Source organism: Gadus chalcogrammus, chromosome 17, assembly GCF_026213295.1.
Source record: "Gadus chalcogrammus isolate NIFS_2021 chromosome 17, NIFS_Gcha_1.0, whole genome shotgun sequence".
In the NCBI taxonomy this organism is placed as follows: domain Eukaryota; kingdom Metazoa; phylum Chordata; class Actinopteri; order Gadiformes; family Gadidae; genus Gadus; species Gadus chalcogrammus.
The window spans coordinates 391,088-412,418 of record NC_079428.1 but is presented as its reverse complement, the minus strand read 5'-3'; the positions used below and the strand labels follow the sequence as shown (position 1 = coordinate 412,418).

General features: G+C 47.3%; 1 protein-coding gene across 1 annotated transcript; it reads right to left on the bottom strand.

The window, feature by feature from the left end:
• Window positions 1–499: 499 nt before the first annotated feature.
• Window positions 500–19,819, bottom strand: mtm1 (myotubularin 1). Its single transcript, XM_056575580.1, has 15 exons — window positions 19,747–19,819; window positions 16,868–16,927; window positions 16,454–16,548; window positions 14,681–14,788; window positions 12,506–12,607; window positions 11,148–11,231; window positions 10,408–10,557; window positions 9,636–9,821; window positions 8,926–9,108; window positions 8,224–8,379; window positions 7,338–7,385; window positions 6,917–7,009; window positions 6,715–6,828; window positions 4,472–4,648; window positions 500–3,835 (listed from the first exon to the last, which is right to left on the bottom strand). Exons 2-15 carry the CDS (start codon window positions 16,917–16,919, stop codon window positions 3,662–3,664), a joined length of 1,722 nt encoding a protein of 573 aa, XP_056431555.1. The 5' UTR covers window positions 16,920–16,927; window positions 19,747–19,819; the 3' UTR covers window positions 500–3,661.
• Window positions 19,820–21,331: the final 1,512 nt, after the last annotated feature.

Sequence of the window (21,331 nt, the reverse complement as noted above, 5' to 3'; positions counted from 1 at the left end):
TTCATACAGAGGAGTGGGTTCTGACCTCAGAGTGGGTTCTGACCTCAGAGTGGGTTCACTGTTCATACAGAGGAGTGGGTTCTGACCTCAGAGTGGGTTCTGACCTCAGAGTGGTGTCACTGTTCATACAGAGGAGTGGGTTCTGACCTCAGAGTGGTGTCACTGTTCATACAGAGGAGGGGGTTCTGACCTCAGAGTGGGTTCACTGTTCATACAGAGGAGTGGGTTCTGACCTCAGAGTGCTGTCACTGTTCATACAGAGGAGAGGGTTCTGACCTCAGAGTGGGTTCTGACCTCAGAGTGCTGTCACTGTTCATACAGAGGAGTGGGTTCTGAACCCAGAGTGGGTTCTGACCTCAGAGTGGTGTCACTGTTCATACAGAGTGGGTTCTGACCTCAGAGTGGGTTCTGACCTCAGAGTGCTGTCACTGTTCATACAGAGGAGTGGGTTCTGACCCCAGAGTGGGTTCTGACCTCAGAGTGGGTTCTGACCTCAGAGTGGTGTCACTGTTCATACAGAGTGGGTTCTGACCTCAGAGTGGGTTCTGACCTGAGTGGGTTCACTGTTCATAGATGTAGACTGCAGAAGAGAGCAACATTTTGAAACTAAATATCCAAAGAATATTCCCACCCTACTCACCTGTGATTGACAGGTGATGTGAACTTCCTTCCTTAGCCAATCACGGAAGAGATGTCCTGAACGGTCAGAAATGAGCGGGGGCGGTCTCACACAGAAAGGCGGAGCATAACAGAACCAGACTTCAGAGCATTTCACTGATACCATAAAACATTCAAACAATAACTTGCATGTAATCTACAGCACCATTAAAATAAATCATCTAAAGCAGTTACAATAAGGCAACCAAATTAAAAACATCGAAATCAACATTAAACACACATTTCAAACTGACATTTCATTACTTTATTTTCTTTCGGTCAAATGTTACACTAAGTGAAATAATATTTTACAGTAATTGAACTTAGACAGTAAAAATGAGTTTGAGGTAATTACAAAATTGTTACTTTGTACAAAGTAAAAGATACACAGAATAGATTCTGATCTCCCTGTAACACTTGTGTGTTGGGCCCCTCTACCGACGGCTGCTGTTTGGATAGAAAAGGGTCCCTTTAAAGAGCGGAAGGAGTGCTTCAACAGGCTGAGCACTGGGCCAGGGAGTCTCGATAATCCTCTTCAACGACGACTGGTTAGCAGTAAACATGGCTAACTACTAGACGGGTTACGGAGCCCTGTAACCGGTCAGAGACAGAGATCCTGGGGACAAACCGAGGCGTGAGTGAGATCAAACCCCTGTAGAACTTAGAGAACCCTTTTATATCTGTGACCATAATTATATACCATAGCTATGAACCACAACTATAAACCATAGCTGAGGTCTGTGTGGGGGCTAATTTCATGAAGGCTGTTTTAGCGGACTGAACCAGAGAAGGTATAAAAATACTCTAATTTGGGAAGGAGGCAAATTACAATCTCTCTGACTCCAGTCCACCAGGGGGCGGTCCTTTGAGGTGCTCGTGTACAGTATGCAGGTAATACCCAGAAAATATACATTGTTATTCCCCCATTACAAATGGAAATGATACGATTTCCCAAATTTCTACAGTAACCACACACACACACACACACACACACACACACACACACACACACACACACACACACACACACACACACACACACACACACACACACACACACACACACACACACACACACACAGCAAGAGGAATAAGGAAATCAGTAGAAAATCACAAATAAATTTAAATAAAGTGTATATAATCCAATATAGTCCAAAATATGTATTAGCATTTTTAAAACAATAACATCCAAATATAAAACATAAATTACAAAATGGTAATCTTTCTTCGCCCTGCAAATAACTATCTGACCCTCATGTTAGAATCAGATGATAGACATGGATTCATCTGATGATTCCGATTCAACTGAATCATCAGATTAAACTGAATGATCTGATTCTCACATTGTCCTGAAGGATGATCTATTTTTTCCCTTATAGTGAAAGATGGGAACATTTGTAATTTAATTACAAAAGTCCTTCAAAAGGTCTATGTACTAATTAAATTAGAGCAGTCACCAACCAACTCACAGGAGTTTCATTATTTTCTCTACCTTCTATGCATATGGCGTTTCTGAAGAATCTAATTGTTAACCAGGTTATTTTGAGCTCCACAGCTCATCGTCAGATGTTCATCATTTACAGAGAATGATTCAGTTTGTGAACACATCGATTTAGAGAAATATAAATATGAACAATAAAAGTTAAGTCTAACACTAAACTTTAACTTTCTTTGTACTCAACAAAAAAAAAACATTCCCTGAACACTATTAGAAGCAAAACATCCCATACTATTCCCCTAATTTAGACATAGCAGTACACAAGCAGTCAGTCACACACACACACACACACACACACACACACGCACACAGGGCTCTGATTGGCCAGTCGATGCCCTCCCATAAGGCAGTACTCTGTTGAGTTAAAAGTGAAGGCTGAGAGTCTTTGCATAATAATCTCCATCATTAGGTATAATCTAATAGAGGAGCTGATCAAATACCATATTAGGTTATCCACAAATATAGGCTATATACATTTTATTCTAGGATTGTGTTTGTATGAAATGCCATTTGTGTAAATAATAAATATGTCCTACTGAAATTGAAAACAGTAATTATATGATTCTACGTAGACCTTTATTCTGATTCACAGATTACACTTTCTAAACTATTTGATCTCTTTGAAGACTTTTATTCTTACCATCTAAACATATTGATTGAGATATTTTTGATCTTTGTTAGTCAGTAAAGCCAACATTAAATGAAGAATTCAATACAGATCTTTAAGACCTGGTGCGTTGGTCCTGGAGGTGAGAGGGTAAGAAACACCTGGAGGACCCAACCCCTCTGTGGAGCGTCAAACACCACCAGGAACCATCGAGACCAGGGACCATCGAGACCAGGGACCATCATGGACCATCAAGACCAGGGACCATCGTGACCAACATGGACCATCGTGACCAGGGACCATCATGGACCATCGTGACCAGGGACCATCGAGGCCAGGGACCATCGAGACCAAGGACCATCGAGACCAGGGACCATCATGGACCATCATGGACCATCGTGACCAGGGACCATCGTGACCAGGGACCATCGAGACCAGGGACCATCGTGTCCAGTGACCATCATGGACCATTGAGACCAGGGACCATCGTGACCAGAGACCATCGAGACCAGGGACCATCATGGACCATCGTGACCAGGGACCATCGTGACCAGGGACCATCGTGACCATGTGAGCATCAGGTGACTCCATCATATTAAGCATAAAAATATATATTTTTAATAAAACTCAAAACAAACACTGCTACTATTGTAAAAAATATAAAGATGAAAATATATTTAATGATGTTATTCCAAGTTTAAATTTTTTTACATTTATATACATATCTATTTTTCAGCCGATTACTTATTTCCTAATTTCATTTTTAATATTGACCCAAATGGCATTCTGCGTGTGTGTGCATGTGTGTGCGTGTGTAAGTTGGGCACTAGAGTGCAGGGCAGAAGGGGCGGGGCCTAGGCCTGGGGTGGAGGCGGGGCCAGAAGGGCTGGAGGCGGGGCCTAGAAGGGGGTGTGCAGATGGGTGAACTGCTGGGTGGTGGGGGCCGGGCCGGGCGGGGCGGGGGAGGTCATGTGGGTGGAGGGAGGAGAGGGGCTCAGCTCCTCCAGCTTCCTCAGGTACTCGTCCCTCAACACCAGCAGCTCCTTGTAGCGCTGCTCCACCGGACTCTGCTGCTGCAGCACCACCAGTTCACACATAGACATACATGATCAATATATTATATATATTCAGAGATAATATGATAATATAGGAATTATAGCTCCTGTTAGGGTCAGGGTCAGGGTCAGGGTGAGGGTGAGGGTCAGGGTGAGGGTCAGGGTCAAGGTGAGGGTCAGGGTCAGGGTCAAGGTGAGGGTGAGGGTCAGGGTCAAGGTCAAGGTGAGGGTCAGGGTCAGGTTGAGGGTCAAGGTGAGGGTTAGGGTGAGGGTCAGGGTGAGGGTCAGGGTGAGGTTGAGGGTGAGGGTCAGGGTGAGGGTCAGGGTCAAGGTGAGGGTCAGGGTCAAGGTGAGGGTGAGGGTCAGGGTCAAGGTGAGGGTGAGGGTCAGGGTCAGGTTGAGGGTCAAGGTGAGGGTTAGGGTGAGGGTCAGGGTGAGGGTCAGGGTGAGGTTGAGGGTGAGGGTCAGGGTGAGGGTCAAGGTCAGGGTCAGGGTCAAGGTGAGGGTGAGGGTCAGGGTCAGGTTGAGGGTCAAGGTGAGGGTTAGGGTGAGGGTCAGGGTGAGGGTGAGGGTCAGGGTGAGGGTGAGGGTCAGGGTGAGGGTCAGGGTCAGGGTGAGGGTCAGGGTCAGGGTGAGGGTCAGGGTCAGGTGTACCTGCTGGCGGATGCGGGGGTTCCAGCGGATGTAGTAGGACACCCAGAGCTCCAGGTGGCGCATGCTGGCCACGGGGTAGAGCACGCGGCCCGACTCAGGCGTGTAGAAGGGGTTCAGGTAGCGAGTGCTGCTGCTGTGGACGTACGACCACAGAGACACCGTCTTGGAGCGCACCTCCTGCACCACCAGAGGAGAAGATCAGGGGGGTGCCATGACGACCACTCAACACACACACTGGTACCATGACGACCACTCAACACACACTGGTACCATGACAACGACTCAACACACACACACACTGGTACCATGACAACCACTCATCACACACTGGTACCATGACAACCACTCAACACACACTGGTGCCATGACGACCACTCAACACACACACTGGTACCATGACAACCCCTCATCACACACTGGTACCATGACAACCACTCAACACACACTGGTGCCATGACGACCACTCAACACACCCACTGGTACCATGACGACCCCTCAACACACACTGGTACCATGACGACCCCTCAACACACACTGGTACCATGACGACCACTAAACACACACACTGGTACCATGACGACCACTCAACACACACTGGTACCATGACGACCACTCAACACACACTGGTACCATGACGACCCCTCAACACACACTGGTACCATGACGACCACTCAACACACACTGGTACCATGACGACCACTCAACACACACTGGTACCATGACAACGACTCAACACACACACTGGTACCATGACAACCACTCAACACACACACACACTGGTACCATGACGAACACTCAACACACACACTGGTACCATGACAACCACTCATCACACACTGGTACCATGACAACCACTCAACACACACTGGTGCAATGACGACCACTCAACACACACACTGGTACCATGACGACCACTCAACACTAGGGCTGTAACAATACAGAAACTCACGATTCGGTTTGCATCATGATTTTTTTGACCCACGGTTCGATACATCCCACGATTTTTTTTTATTTAAAAAGCATTTTATTTAAACAACACTTATATACCAATTAACTTTATGTAACATTTAATAACAAATAATTTGGAACACTGAACAGATTTGAACAGAAAAAATACTATTAAAGTATAGCTAAATTAATAAAGAAATAACCAAAGATTGCAGTTGGAGGATGCTTTTTGCTGGTAGGCAAAAAACCCTCAACTGTTTGGTTGGTTTAGTCAAATATCCTTATTAGCGCTTCATATTAGGCTATTTTGCTAAAATAATGACATAATCAGGCCGTATAGAATGCAACATGTTTAATAGCCTAACTTTCAATAGATGGGGAAAAACATGAACGTCTAACATGAACGTCGCAATAACGACGCAGTGTGTTACGAGTAGCATATGTTTGTGCGCGAGATTGGCAGTGTGCGTATGCGTGTCTGAGTGACGTCAGCGAGTGAGTGGACGAGCGAGGAGAGCGAGCGGTAGCGTGTGAGTCTAGTGAAGAAGCGAACGAGTCCGGTAGAATAAAGTACCCATTCTGTCAATAATCGGTGGCCGCTTCATTCCGACATAAGCAGACCAACTGCCAGTCAAATCACACAAAACAATAGAGACAGGATCACAGAGGCAATATTTTTCGCGCTTGGCCCACTCTGGATAAATGTCGTTCATATCGCATATGAGGACTTCGACGGCTGTGGAGAAATGCAATCCTCCGTAGCCACGGAGAGCTGTCATCACAGAGAGGGCATCTCGTCGCAGACTTACGGCATCGATAAGAGGAGCGCTGTCAGCAGACTATTATTTAGACAGATTATTAGCACATTTCAATCTGACAATTTGACCGGAGAGTTAGAAAGGTCATATCACGCTTCTGCCTTCTCACACCGCGAGACAGGTTCGTGGCTTTGAGTGTCGCGATTTTGATTTCGATACGCGTATCGTTACAGCCCTACTCAACACACACACTGGTACCATGACGACCACTCAACACACACACTGGTACCATGACGACCACTTAACACACACTGGTACCATGACGACCCCTCAACACACACACTGGTACCATGACAACCACTCAACACACACACTGGTATCATGACTCCTGACGCGTTACCTACGTTCAGCGGGGGGGCCTACGCTGAGCGGGGGGGGCCTACGGTCAGCGGGGGGGGCCTACGGTCAGCGGGGGGGCCTACGGTCAGCGGGGGGGCCTACGGTAACCCTACCTTCAGCGGGGTAGGGGGTACCTACGTTCAGTTCCCGCATGCTCTCACAGTTGAACAGGAAGGTCCCGAAGCGACAGCTGTAGAGGTGCTCCAGGACGGTGGCCAACAGCCGCTCGTTGAACTCGAAGGCTGTGGGGAACTGGAGAGGAGGTCTGCTGCTCAGCATTCATTCAACACTTTAACATATCAACACTAACATTACCATGAACAGGAACCAACAGGACTACCTGTTTGGTCATCTGCCACACGCAGTCGATGAACTGGACGAAGATGGGCGACCGGTCCTGGTCTGCATGGTTCTTGTCTCCGTGACCTATTCTCTGTAGAGCAGGACCAGAAGGCAGATCTAGAATATACATCTAGAATACAGCTCCTCTAATACACATCTAGAATACAGCTCCTAGAATACACATCTAGAATACAGCTCCTAGAATACACATCTAGAATACAGCTCCTAGAATACACATCTAGAATACAGCTCTATTCTTGATGTATGTTCCAGAGGCGGTTTTCTAGATGTGTATTCTAGAGTCTACAATACACGTCTAGAAAACAGCCTCTGGAACATACATCAAGAATAGAGCTAATAAATATGTCCCATTACTTCCACACATTAATTATAAACTGATTCAGATAGGATATACTTACTGAGGCAAACTTGTGGCCAAAACTTAGCCATTCCTTCTCAATCAGTACCTTAACAGATTAAAATAAGAAGATAAATGTTTACTGAAATCACACACACACACACACACACACACACACACACACACACACACACACACACACACACACACACACACACACACACACACACACACACACACACACACACACACACACACACACACACACACACACACACACACACACACACACCACCCCCCCCCCGACTGCTGGGGTGACAGGGGACAAAGCTCTTTAGACCTCCAGACTTCCTGCTGCATCTGACATTCATCAGGTGTTCAGGGCCGTGTTCCAATACCCGTACTTCCATGAGTATACTTAAAGGAAGTATACTATCCGCACTATCTACTACGTTCATTTTCCAGAGGCGAGTGCTGTTCCAAATCGAATACTCTGTGGTGCACTGACCGGAAATTACGATCACGACTGCCGCCGTGGCTCCTCCCCCGCAATAAACATCCCGCTTTGAACGGTGAACTCTGTACGCCTAGCAACTATAAAAACTACAAAATGACTATTAATGCAGGCTATGTGGAAAATGTGCTGACTTTGTCTCAGCCTGGCTCCGCCTCTTCCGCTACGTAGCTAAGATGGCTGCCGTTGAGTACGGCGAGATTTAAGTATACTTATTTTCGCCAGATCTGAATTGGAACGTACTACGTACTTAAAATTTGGCTAGTAAGTAGGGACAGTACGGGTATTAGAACACGGCACAGGTTTGGAGTCTTTGATTTGAGTGTTCTTTTGCCCCATTCACTTTTCATTATATTGAAACATTATATTTCATATTTCATTATAACATTGTTGCCAATGTATCAGCTCATTTGGTGAGCAGAGTTTGACCAACCTCGAATCCCCTGAGAGTGCGGTAGTGGCTGTCCAACATGAGCATGGCCAGGGAGCTGAGCTGGGCCGTGCGGTCCCAGCCGTCGCTGCAGTGCAGGACCACAGACTTCCCTCCCGACACCTTGTCTGCTACACGGATAGCTCCCGCTAACACCAGCTGAGGGAGACAGGCAGGCTTCAGCCTCCACGTGATGTGAGCTCTACTCAATGGAGACCTCCAGAGCCTTGAATCAGACCACGTGATGTGAGCTCTACTCAATGGAGACCTCCAGAGCCTTGAATCAGACCACGTGATGTGAGCTCTACTCAATGGAGACCTCCAGAGCCTTGAATCAGACCACGTGATGTGAGCTCTACTCAATGGAGACCTCCAGAGCCTTGAACTCAGACCAGGTGATGTGAGCTCTACTCAATGGAGACCTCCAGAGCCTTGAACTCAGACCAGGTGATGTGAGCTCTACTTAAAGCTCTGGTAGGACTTCAAGGACCTACCAGAGACTTGAAGTCACAGAACAAGACCTAAGTTCTCTCTAGAATTGATGATGTGCTCCAGGTGTAAGGATGTGCTCACCTTGATGTGCTCCAGGTGTAAGGAGGTGCTCACCTTGATGTGCTCCAGGTGTAAGGAGGTGCTCACCTTGATGTGCTCCAGGTGTAAGGAGGTGCTCACCTTGATGAGCTCCAGGTGTAAGGAGGTGCTCACCTTGATGTGCTCCAGCCAGTGGGTGGACTCCAGGCTGGACAGCCAGTGGGACTCCTCCACCGTGGGGTACACGATGTCCCGGAGCTTCTTCAGGGACTCCCGCATCACGTGGATGTTGTGGATGTCCAGGAAGATGAGTTCTGCATTCTGGTATTCATCTCCCTCATAGCCGCCCCCTGTAGCCTGGAGACCATGGAGATAGAACCACACTTTAGAGGAACCTGGAGACAGAACCACACTTTAGAGGAACCTGGAGATAAAACCACACTTTAGAAGGGCCTGGAGACAGAACCAGACTTTAGAGGAGCCTGGAGACACAACCACACTATAGAGGAGCCTGGAGACACAACCAGACTTTAGAGGAGCCTGGAGACAGAACCACACTGATGTGTTGGTATAAAGGAGACTTCATGACCCCTTCTAGAAGGCATCACGCTGAGTGCTGACCTTGTTGGTTGAACCCTGGTCTAGAAGGTCTCTGGAGTCCTGACCTGGTTGGCTGGACCCTGTTCTAGAAGGTCTCTGGAGTCCTGACCTGGTTGGCTGAACCCTGTTCTAGAAGGTCTCTGGAGTCCTGACCTGGTTGGCTGGACCCTGTTCTAGAAGGTCTCTGGAGTCCTGACCTGGTTGGCTGAACCCTGTTATAGAAGGTCTCTGGAGTCCTGACCTGGTTGGCTGAACCCTGTTCTAGAAGGTCTCTGAGTCCTGACCTTGTTGGCCACAGCGTTGACACTGGGCCGAGCATCGAAGATGGTGAGCTTGGGCGTGCCGTTAGTCTCGCGCAGGAGCTCCAGGTAGCGCTCGTCGTCCTTGTTCCTCTTGCCTGACATGCCCACCAGAGGCTGGCTGCAGCGGGCGATGGCGGCCTGGTTGTCCCTCTGGATCCACGACAGCACCTGGGGACACACAGCGCTAGATTATCAGCAGCTAGTGGGAGGCTAACGGGGGGAACACAGCGCTAGATTATCAGCAGCTAGCGGGAGGCTAACGGGGGGAACACAGCGCTAGAGCAGCAGCTAGCTGGAGGCTAACGGGGGGAACACAGCGCTAGAGCAGCAGCTATCTGGAGGCTAACGGGGGGAACACAGCGCTAGAGCAGCAGCTAGCTGGAGGCTAACGGGGGGAACACAGCGCTAGAGCAGCAGCTAGCTGGAGGCTAACGGGGGGAACACAGCGCTAGAGCAGCAGCTAGCTGGAGGCTAACGGGGGGAACACAGCGCTAGAGCAGCAGCTAGCTGGAGGCTAACGGGGGGAACACAGCGCTAGAGCAGCAGCTAGCTGGAGGCTAACGGGGGGAACACAGCGCTAGAGCAGCAGCTAGCTGGAGGCTAACGGGGGGAACACAGCGTTAGAGCAGCAGCTAGCTGGAGGCTAACGGGGGGAACACAGCGCTAGAGCAGCAGCGGCTAGCTGGAGGCTAACGGGGGGAACACAGCGCTAGAGCAGCAGCGGCTAGCTGGAGGCTATCTAGGGACCCCTCACCGGGATGCGGCCCCTGGACCTGAAGGCGGCCACCCTCTTCAGGTCCTCCTCGCTGGCCCGGTACGGCACGGCCAGGATGGTGGGGTAGGTGTCACACAGCTCGTAGTTCTTGTTGATGAAGGTGATTCGCCACCTTTCATTAGGCAGGCCCTGGGGGGGGGGGGGGGAACGCATCAATCAGAAGTGGCCCCACATGGTGTCAGTCACATGATGTCAGTCACATGATGTCAGTCACATGATGTCAGTCACAAGGTGTCAGTCACATGGTGTCACATGATGTTCTGGTAGGAAGGAGACGAGAGGTTCTGGTAGGGAGGAGACGAGAGGTTCTGGTAGGAAGGAGACGAGAGGTTCTAGTAGGGAGGAGACGAGAGGTTCTGGTAGGAAGGAGACGAGAGGTTTGGTAGGAAGGAGACGAGAGGTTCTGGTAGGAAGGAGACGAGAGGTTCTGGTAGGGAGGAGGCGAGAGGTTCTGGTAGGGAGGAGACGAGAGGTTCTGGTAGGAAGGAGACGAGAGGTTCTGGTAGGAAGGAGACGAGAGGTTCTGGTAGGGAGGAGACGAGAGGTTCTGGTAGGGAGGAGGCGAGAGGTTCTGGTAGGGAGGAGGCGAGAGGTTCTGGTAGGGAGGAGGGGAGAGGTTCTGGTAGGGAGGAGGGGAGAGGTTCTGGTAGGGAGGAGACGAGGGGTTCTGGTAGGGAGGAGGCGAGAGGTTCTGGTCCGTGTTCAGGTGTTCCACTCACCTGGCGTCTGAACTCTTCTAAGGGTTTGTAGATGCTCCAGCCGTTCTCCTCGTACTTCTCCTGGCTCAGGTAGGAGAACAGCGGCTGGCCCAGGGGATCACAGAGAACAGTTGAGACAATATTACATCAATTAGAAACATTAACAAAAGTGTCATCAGTGGTCATGGAGATTAACCAGCTAATAATTAACAGTTGAGGGCTTATATCCTGATCTTAGATATAAGATCTATGACAACACAGTGAGGTGGGTCGTTGGAGTCTGGACCCAACATGTTCCTTCAACCAGAGGAGAACGTCGATCCCTCAGTCCTACATTACTATAGTCACACGCCTTGCTTTACCTTACTTTAATCACACGGCTTACTTTACTTTAATCACACGCCTAACTTTACCTTACTTTAATCACAAGGCTTACTTTACTTTAATCACACGCCTAACTTTACCTTACTTTAATCACACGGCTTACTTTACTTTAATCACACGCCTAACTTTACCTTACTTTAATCACACGGCTTACTTTACTTTAAGCACTTTGAGTCTGCCTTGTGTATGAAAAGTGCCATATAAATAAAGTTGCCTTGCCTTGCCTTGCCTAATCAAACGGCTTGCTTTACTTTAAACACACGCCTTACTTTACTTTAATCACACGCTTAACTTTACCTTACTTTAATCACACGCTTTACTTTACATTAATCACACAGCTTACTTTACTTTAATCACACTCTTACTTTACTTTGATCACACGCTTACTTTACTTTGATCACACGCGTGTGTCCTAAAGGTAACATAGAGGTAACATGTGTCCTACCTGAAGGTAACATAGAGGTAACATGTGTCCTACCTGAAGGTAACATAGAGGTAACATGTGTCCTACCTGAAGGTAACATAGAGGTAACATGTGTCCTACCTGAAGGTAACATGTGTCCTACCTGAAGGTAACATAGAGGTAACATGTGTCCTACCTGAAGGTAACATAGAGGTAACATGTGTCCTACCTGACGGTAACATAGAGGTAACATGTGTCCTACCTGACGGTAACATAGAGGTAACATGTGTCCTACCTGAAGGTAACATAGAGGTAACATGTGTCCTACCTGAAGGTAACATAGAGGTAACATGTGTCCGACCTGAAGGTAAAATGGAGGTAACATGTGTCCTACCTGAAGGTAACATAGAGGTAACATGTGTCCTACCTGAAGGTAACATAGAGGTAACATGTGTCCTACCTGAAGGTAACATAGAGGTAACATGTGTCCTACCTGAAGGTAACATAGAGGTAACATGTGTCCTACCTGAAGGTAACATAGAGGTAACATGTGTCCTACCTGAAGGTAACATAGAGGTAACATGTGTCCTACCTGGCCGTGTGACAGAGGGAAGGCGTATTTTGACAGGATCTCGAAGATATCTCGTCTACTGTGTCCTTCTTGTTTCAGGGCGAACCGGAGGCTCCTCATGTCCTGAGGAGGATTCACCAAGTGGTTAAAGTCACGTTCTGAGGAGGATTCACCAAGTGGTTAAAGTCACGTTCTGAGGAGGATTCACCAAGTGGTTAAAGTCACGTTCTGAGGAGGATTCACCAAGTGGTTAAAGTCACGTTCTGAGGAGGATTCACCAAGTGGTTAAAGTCACGTTCTGAGGAGGATTCACCAAGTGGTTAAAGTCACGTTCTGAGGAGGATTCACCAAGTGGTTAAAGTCACGTTCTGAGGAGGATTCACCAAGTGGTTAAAGTCACGTTCTGAGGAGGATTCACCAAGTGGTTAAAGTCACGTTCTGAGGAGGATTCACCAAGTGGTTAAAGTCACGTCCTGAGGAGGATTCACCAAGTGGTTAAAGTCACGTCCTGAGGAGGATTCACCAAGTGGTTAAAGTCACGTCCTGAGGAGGATTCACCAAGTGGTTAAAGTCACGTCCTGAGGAGGATTCACCAAGTGGTTAAAGTCACGTCCTGAGGAGGATTCACCAAGTGGTTAAAGTCACGTTCTGAGGAGGATTCACCAAGTGGTTAAAGTCACGTTCTGAGGAGGATTCACCAAGTGGTTAAAGTCACGTTCTGAGGAGGATTCACCAAGTGGTTTAAGTCACGTTCTGAGGAGGATTCACCAAGTGGTTTAAGTCACGTCCTGAGGAGGATTCACCAAGTGGTTAAAGTCACGTTCTGAGGAGGATTCACCAAGTGGTTAAAGTCACCTTCTGAGTAGGATTCACCAAGTGGTTAAAGTCACCTTCTGAGGAGGATTCACCAAGTGGTTAAAGTCACGTTCTGAGGAGGATTCACCAAGTGGTTAAAGTCACGTTCTGAGTAGGATTCACCAAGTGGTTAAAGTCACGTTCTGAGGAGGATTCACCAAGTGGTTAAAGTCACGTTCTGAGTAGGATTCACCAAGTGGTTAAAGTCAGCGCCATGCGACTATCAGCTCCATTGAGGGGACTAACAAACTGATCAGGACTCGGTACGGACTGCTTCCTGGCTTTCCTCCTGAGTGGTGTAGCACCGATCAGCAGAAGTCCCTCAAGACTCACTGGTCTAGAAGGATCTCCTTAATGCTCTGAGCATCCCCCTTAAAAGGTGCTGTAGGTACGAGTAAAGAGCTGACATTTAATATTAAAGGTGATAGGTAACAGCATGAGGCTGGAGGCCCTGTCAGACCTTAGAGCTCTATATCACAGCATGAGGCCCTGTCAGACCTTAGAGCTCTATATCACAGCATGAGGCCCTGTCAGACCTTAGAGCTCTATATCACAGCATGAGGCCCTGTCAGACCTTAGAGCTCTATATCACAGCATGAGGCCCTGTCAGACCTTAGAGCTCTATATCACAGCATGAGGCCCTGTCAGACCTTAGAGCTCTATATCACAGCATGAGGCCCTGTCAGACCTTAGAGCTCTATATCACAGCATGAGGCCCTGTCAGACCTTAGAGCTCTATATCACAGCATGAGGCCCTGTCAGACCTTAGAGCTCTATATCACAGCATGAGGCCCTGTCAGACCTTAGAGCTCTATATCACAGCATGAGGCCCTGTCAGACCTTAGAGCTCTATATCACAGCATGAGGGCCTGTCAGACCTTAGAGCTCTATATCACAGCATGAGGCCCTGTCAGACCTTAGAGCTCTATATCACAGCATGAGGCCCTGTCAGACCTTAGAGCTCTATATCACAGCATGAGGCCCTGTCAGACCTTAGAGCTCTATATCACAGCATGAGGCCCTGTCAGACCTTAGAGCTCTATATCACAGCATGAGGGCCTGTCAGACCTTAGAGCTCTATATCACAGCATGAGGCCCTGTCAGACCTTAGAGCTCTATATCACAGCATGAGGCCCTGTCAGACCTTAGAGCTCTATATCACAGCATGAGGCCCTGTCAGACCTTAGAGCTCTATATCACAGCATGAGGCCCTGTCAGACCTTAGAGCTCTATATCACAGCATGAGGCCCTGTCAGACCTTGGAGCTCTATATCACAGCATGAGGCCCTGTCAGACCTTAGAGCTCTATATCACAGCAGCATGAGGCTGGAGGCTCTGTACCTTGCAGGTGATGTCCAGACCGTATGAGTTCTCTCCTCTGCTGGAGGCTCCGCCCATCTTCTCCACCCGACTGATGACCCCCAGCGGGACGTCCAGGGTCAACGCCTCCTACACACACACACACACACACACATCAATTTGTTTTGGTCTGAGTCTTTATCGATACCACTATCGATACTTTTCTATTAATTGGTGGAAATACGACGCGTTTTTAGTGATGAGGAAAATATTTAGGAAATAAATAATTGTATTTTAAATTAAATATGTAATTGTTAATAAATATTGAGATCAGCAGTTTTAATTATATATACTAAAATGATTAGAGCACTATACAATTGTATTAGTAACACAGAATTACTCATGTTTCTCACCAAAAACTAAATTTACCGTTTCTCTATGTTACATTTGAACTCATCATGATAACCGTCGTTTTACTGAGCCAACCTCAACACATCACGCAGCACATCTGAAACTTTATTTACTTTTTAAGATAACTAGCTTGTATGCTACCGATTACAACTGACGGGACTATAGCGACAATGTCTGTGTGTGATTACCGCTCGTACTTTGAGTGGATGATTAAGACGGGCCCGTCTGTGGTGCGACAGGAGACGGACGAGACAGTCGAAGGTACTGCATTTGGCCTTTATTTGATGCACAATGCTAATGTGCTTGGCCATTGAGGCTGTGACCCCCCTTTACAATGAATGATTTCCGTCCGTTCAGCCATCCTCGCGAGCAAAGTTAACCGCCAGACTTCACTTGTTTTACTTGTTACATGTTTGCCGTGACGCGACTCGAGGGACACAACATTACGTTACAGGACCTACGGGACAAAAAAAATAACAAATGATCGACGGGACTCGATAGCGGTATCGATAAGCCCAAACGTTAATGATTTTCGGGTTTTGAAAAAGTGGAACCGGGTCCTTGATAGAACCGGGTTTCGATCCCCATCCCTAGTCTTGTGCTGTCCAGATGTTCCTACAGGTCAGACCACTGAACCAGCGCAGGGTCTTGGGTTGTCCAGATGTTCCTTCAGGTCAGACCACTGAACCAGCGCAGGGTCTTGGGTTGTCCAGATGTTTCTACAGGACAGACCACTGAACCAGCACAGGGTCTTTTGTTGTCCAGATGTTCCTTCAGGTCAGACCATTGAACCAGCTCAGGGTCTTGTGTTGTCCAGATGTTCCTTCAGGCCAGACCACTGAACCAGCGCAGGGTCTTGTGTTGTCCAGATGTTCCTACAGGTCAGACCACTAAACCAGCACAGGGTCTTGTGTTGTCCAGATGTTGCTACAGGTCAGACCACTGAACCGGCACAGGGTCTTGGGTGGTCCAGATGTTGCTACAGGTCAGACCATTGAACCAGCGCAGGGTCTTGGGTTTTCCAGATGTTGCTACAGGTCAGACCACTGAACCAGCACAGGGTCTTGGGTTGTCCAGATGTTGCTACAGGTCAGACCATTGAACCAGCGCAGGGTCTTGGGTTGTCCAGATGTTGCTACAGGTCAGACCACTGAACCAGCGCAGGGTCGGCTTAGCTCTGGAGGTAGAGCAGTTGTCTTGTAATCGAAAGGTTTTTAGTTTGATCCCCAGCTCCTGCTAGCTGAATGTTGATGTGTCCCTGAGCAAGACACAGGTAAGACCTAACTGCTCCTGACGAGCTGGCTGTCGCCTTGCCTGGTTGACTCTGCCGTCGGTGTGCCAAATTTTAATTACATTTTTTATTTTTTGTCTTAGCGTAGCTATGGGGGTGAGTCTGTAACTTACTGCCTCTGTGCTCTTGAAGAAGAGTCTGTAGTTGGTGATGAAGACCTTTCCTTTCAGAGCACCGTTGAAGGGACAGATGTAGATGAGCTCCTTGTCTGAAGAGAAAAGCAGTAGGATGAGGAAGATTTGATCATTGTTAAGAATTAATTCCTAAGCACAATACGATGGCTCTGTGATGATCTCAGGTCTTGTTTGTAATATAATGAGAGAACCAAACAATACAGTCATGCCCCGAACCGTTCCAGCGAATGGAAGGATCCTGATTCTCTACTTGAAGCGTTAGAACCCTGCTCTCTCCACTGGCTGGAGCATCATGGGATGTGCTCAGGGGTAGATGGAGGGAAATGGAACCGGTAGTAAGTTCGTATAGGGCGACCTCTGAAAGAGGGTGTAACGTGGGTCAGGTGTACTTACCGGTGACTCTCTCTTCGCCTGGCAACAAGGCAACGTCTGCCAAGAGATCCATCTTTAAGACTGTACACAGAGAGGAAATACATGAGAAAACCACACGCCTGGAACATGTGTTGAGATACTAATATTATGGGCCAATTAACTGTCTCTTTGTTATATCGATATGCTGTCATTGGTGAAGTACTTTGGATTTATTCAATGATGAAATGACGAGCGAGCCGCCTCTAGTTATCACTAACCCTAGACCTAATGTCTCCTTAGAGAAACATAACTGCGTCGGAGAATGAAATGGTCTTACTTTGTCAACTCCGTCAATAAAAATCTGTCAACGTCAGCCAACACCCAAAGCTACTCTTTCATTGGACATTCATCACTTGAAGTGTAGTCCAGCATGGTTAAATACTTGATCCTGATTGGTCAGGAACCTTCCCAGGGTTCAATAACAAGACACCTCTTAGACATCTGAATCATGATCCAACATAAAAACAATGATTCACCTATCGACCCAACCTCCCCAACACACAAACATTATGCTCACAGTATCAACAATATGTAAATGTGCTGATTAAGTCGCTATAAAACGAATAACACTATGGATGAAGGTAACTCATAATCAGTGTTGGTAACTGGTATGAGTGGTTTATAGACACATATAATATTAAACCTGCAGTAGTATAATAATATAATGAGTGGTTTATTACTAACCTATAGACTAGTACATATCATATTAAAGCTGTAGTACTATTGTTTATGATCTTTCAGGGACTACACCCGTGTTAATACACACACATACACACACATCCGGGTTCACACATACAACGGTCTTATACAAACACACACCTTTGTTCATAGAGACCCGTGTTCTCACACACACACACACACACACACACACACACACACACACACACACACACACACACACACACACACACACACACACACACACACACACACACACACACACACACACACACACACCCCCCCCCCCCCCCCCCCCCCCCCCCTCTGAGGGTCACAGGCCACACCCCTCTGAGGGTCACAGGCCACACCCCTTTGAGGGTCAAAGAGCAGGGATCTGGTGGGCGGGGCTTGGGGGGTCAGCAGCTATGGTGCACCTGTCAGGTGAGGTCTGCAGGCTTTAGGGTGACCAACGTCAGCCACACCCTCTCTCCTCCAAGGCAGAGGGGCTTCTGGGTAAGGTCCTTACCCAGTAACATCCACTCAGCCTCACATCATACCAGATTAACATCCACTCAGCCTCACATCATACCAGATTAACATCCACTCAGCCTCACATCATACCAGATTATCATCCACTCAGCCTCACATCATACCAGATTAACATCCACTCAGCCTCACATCATACCAGATTAACATCCACTCAGCCTCACATCATACCAGATTAACATCCACTCAGCCTCAGATCATACCAGATTAACATCCACTCAGCCTCACATCATACCAGATTAACATCCAATCAGCCTCACATCATACCAGATTAACATCCACTCAGCCTCACATCATACCAGATTAACATCCACTCTGCCTCACATCATACCAGATTAACATCCAATCAGCCTCAGATCATACCAGATTAACATCCACTCAGCCTCACATCATACCAGATTAACATCCACTCAGCCTCACATCATACCAGATTATCATCCACTCAGCCTCACTTCTCATACCAGATTATCATCCATCTCAGGGCTCCACTCAGACTTTACCAGCTAGACTCGCCTGTATGATCGCTTTTATAATAAAGAAACATAATATTCCAGTAGTGAACGTCATCATGGAAACTGGTTTAGGGAGGGGCGGGATGGGGTTCCAGATCCATGGATCAGCTAAAGGCCCATGTTGTCGAGGCAGCCCGTCCAGACGTTCCCACTGAATTCCCATGCATTGGTTAGGAGCGCCGTGTTCTGGTTCAACGGTGGACTAATATCACGGTGATGAGGCCATTTGGTTGCGAGCTGCCTGCTCATCTACTCCTAAAGGTCTACTGCTCAGGAAGAACTACTGCGATACACAAATAGAACCAGAGAAAGGTTTCCAGGGAATTTGAATACAATCTATTTAGAATGAGCCATTCAGTTTTCTCACAGAACAATACTGCACATAACTAGTACTATAAGAACACAGCTGGTGTCTCGCTCCACCTCTGACACTGAGATCTACGGATCTGTTATAATAAAGATCATATTGATGCCTTGATAAAGGACTCGTTGTGAACTACAACTGTTATGCCCTATAACTGTTATGAACTATCACTGCTATGAACAATAATTGTTATGACCTACAACTGTTCTAACTGTTATGAAGTCTACCCGTGATGAACTATAACTGTGAAGAACTATAACTGTGATCTCTACCTGTGATGAAGTCTAACTGTGATGAAGTCTACCTGTGATTAACTATAACTGTGATGAAGTCTACCTGTGATGAAGTCTACCTGTGATAAACTATAACTGTGATATGCAGCCTTCATTGGAACATGGTGTGGCCCGTGGGAGAAACCATTCTGGTATTCCCTTCATAAAGTGGTCCGGCCCAGTCTGGACCGGTTCCCTGTTTCCGAGGGACGTCAGTTATGGTCAATCTTTATTAACTATCTGGATCCCTCAGCAAAGTTCCCTCAGCTAAACTTAGTAAAGTAGTCTGCCCTGGTCTGGTCGGGTCAGACCATTTGGTTTCGGGTCAGACCATCTGGTCCTAAGAGTTCAGACCAGGAAACAGCGAAGGCCTACTCCCACTGAGAGCTTTCAAAAGTCCAATTCGTCCTCATTTGTTTGCAGCTATTGATATCGATTCGCCCTATCTCTGAAGGATATCCACACTTAAATATGTTAGACATTTGCAAGCTGAATTGATTTACTTACCGAGATAAACGCGTTCCTCCGTAGCTGTGTTTCCCTGTAGCCTCGGAACAACTCCGGCCAAATCACGTGACGGATCCGGGGTCTTCGATAGGCTAGTTGTCAAAATTAACCGCGCAATGCTTTATGGGAAATGTATTTCCAGCTACTGAAACGGTTTATTGACGTATATCTATTTGAAGAATTGTCGTACTGATGAGCCTATCCAGGAATATTAGTTAGAACGAATGCCAGTATTTTTAAAGAACAGCTATTATAGAATAAAACAATATCAAGTTAAGGTGATAAAAACGCAATGTAGTTGATTTAATTCAGCTGAATGTCTATAGCTCTATATGAAGGCTCTATATGGAGGCTCTATATGAAGGCTCTATATGGAGGCTCTATATGAAGGCATTATATGGAGTCTCTATATGGAGGCTCTATATGGAGGAGGCTCTATAGGCTCTATACAGAGGCTCTATGTAGGCTCTATACAGAGGCTCTATATGGAGACTCTATATGGAGGAGGCTCTATATGGAGTCTCTATATGGAGGCTCTATATGGAGGCTCTATACTGAGGCTCTATATGGAGGAGGCTCTATATGGAGGAGGCTCTATATGGAGGCTCTATATGGAGGCTCTATATATGGAGGCTCTATACGGAGGCTCTATATGGAGGCTCTATATGGAGGAGGCTCTATATGGAGGCTTTATATGGAGGCTCTATATGGAGGCTCTATATGGAGGCTCTATACGGAGGCTCTATATGGATGAGGCTCTATATGGAGGCTCTATATGGAGGCTCTATATGGAGGCTCTATATGGAGGAGGCTCTATATGGAGGCTCTATACGGAGGCTCTATATGGAGGAGGCTCTATATGGAGGCTCTATATGGAGGAGGCTCTATATGGAGACTATACGGAGGCTCTATACAGAGGCTCTATAGGGAGACTCTATATGAAGGCTCTATATGGAGGCTCTATACGGAGGCTCTATATGGAGGAGGCTCTATATGGAGGCTCTATATGGAGGCTCTAAACGGAGGCTCTATACAGAGGCTCTATACGGAGGCTCTATACGGAGGCTCTATATGGAGGCTCTATATGGAGGCTCTATACAGAGACTATACAGAGGCTCTATACGGAGGCTCTATATGGAGGCTCTATACGGAGGCTCTATACAGAGACTCTATATGGAGGCTCTATATGGAGGCTCTATACGGAGACTCTATACAGAGGCTCTATATGGAGGCTCTATATGGAGGCTCTATACGGAGGCTCTATACAGAGGCTCTATACGGAGGCTCTATATGGAGGCTCTATATGGAGGCTCTATACAGAGACTCTATACAGAGGCTCTATATGGAGGCTCTATACGGAGGCTCTATACAGAGACTATATGGAGGCTCTATATGGAGGCTCTATACGGAGACTCTATACAGAGGCTCTATATGGAGGCTCTATACAGAGACTCTATACAGAGGCTCTATATGGAGGCTCTATACGGAGGCTCTATACAGAGACTCTATATGGAGGCTCTATATGGAGGCTCTATACGGAGGCTCTATACGGAGACTCTATACAGAGGCTCTATATGGAGGCTCT

Bases quoted from the DNA above. Each gene is read 5' to 3' on its own strand.
- mtm1 (XM_056575580.1), bottom strand. From the start codon at position 16,919: ATGGATCTCTTGGCAGACGTTGCCTTGTTGCCAGGCGAAGAGAGAGTC. The intron at 14,789-16,453 runs GTAAGTTACAGA...GTGTGTGTGTAG, and splicing joins TCTTCAAGAGCACAGAGGCA to GAGGCGTTGACCCTGGACGT. The intron at 10,558-11,147 runs GTGAGTGGAACA...CCCCCCCCCCAG, and splicing joins TAGAAGAGTTCAGACGCCAG to GGCCTGCCTAATGAAAGGTG.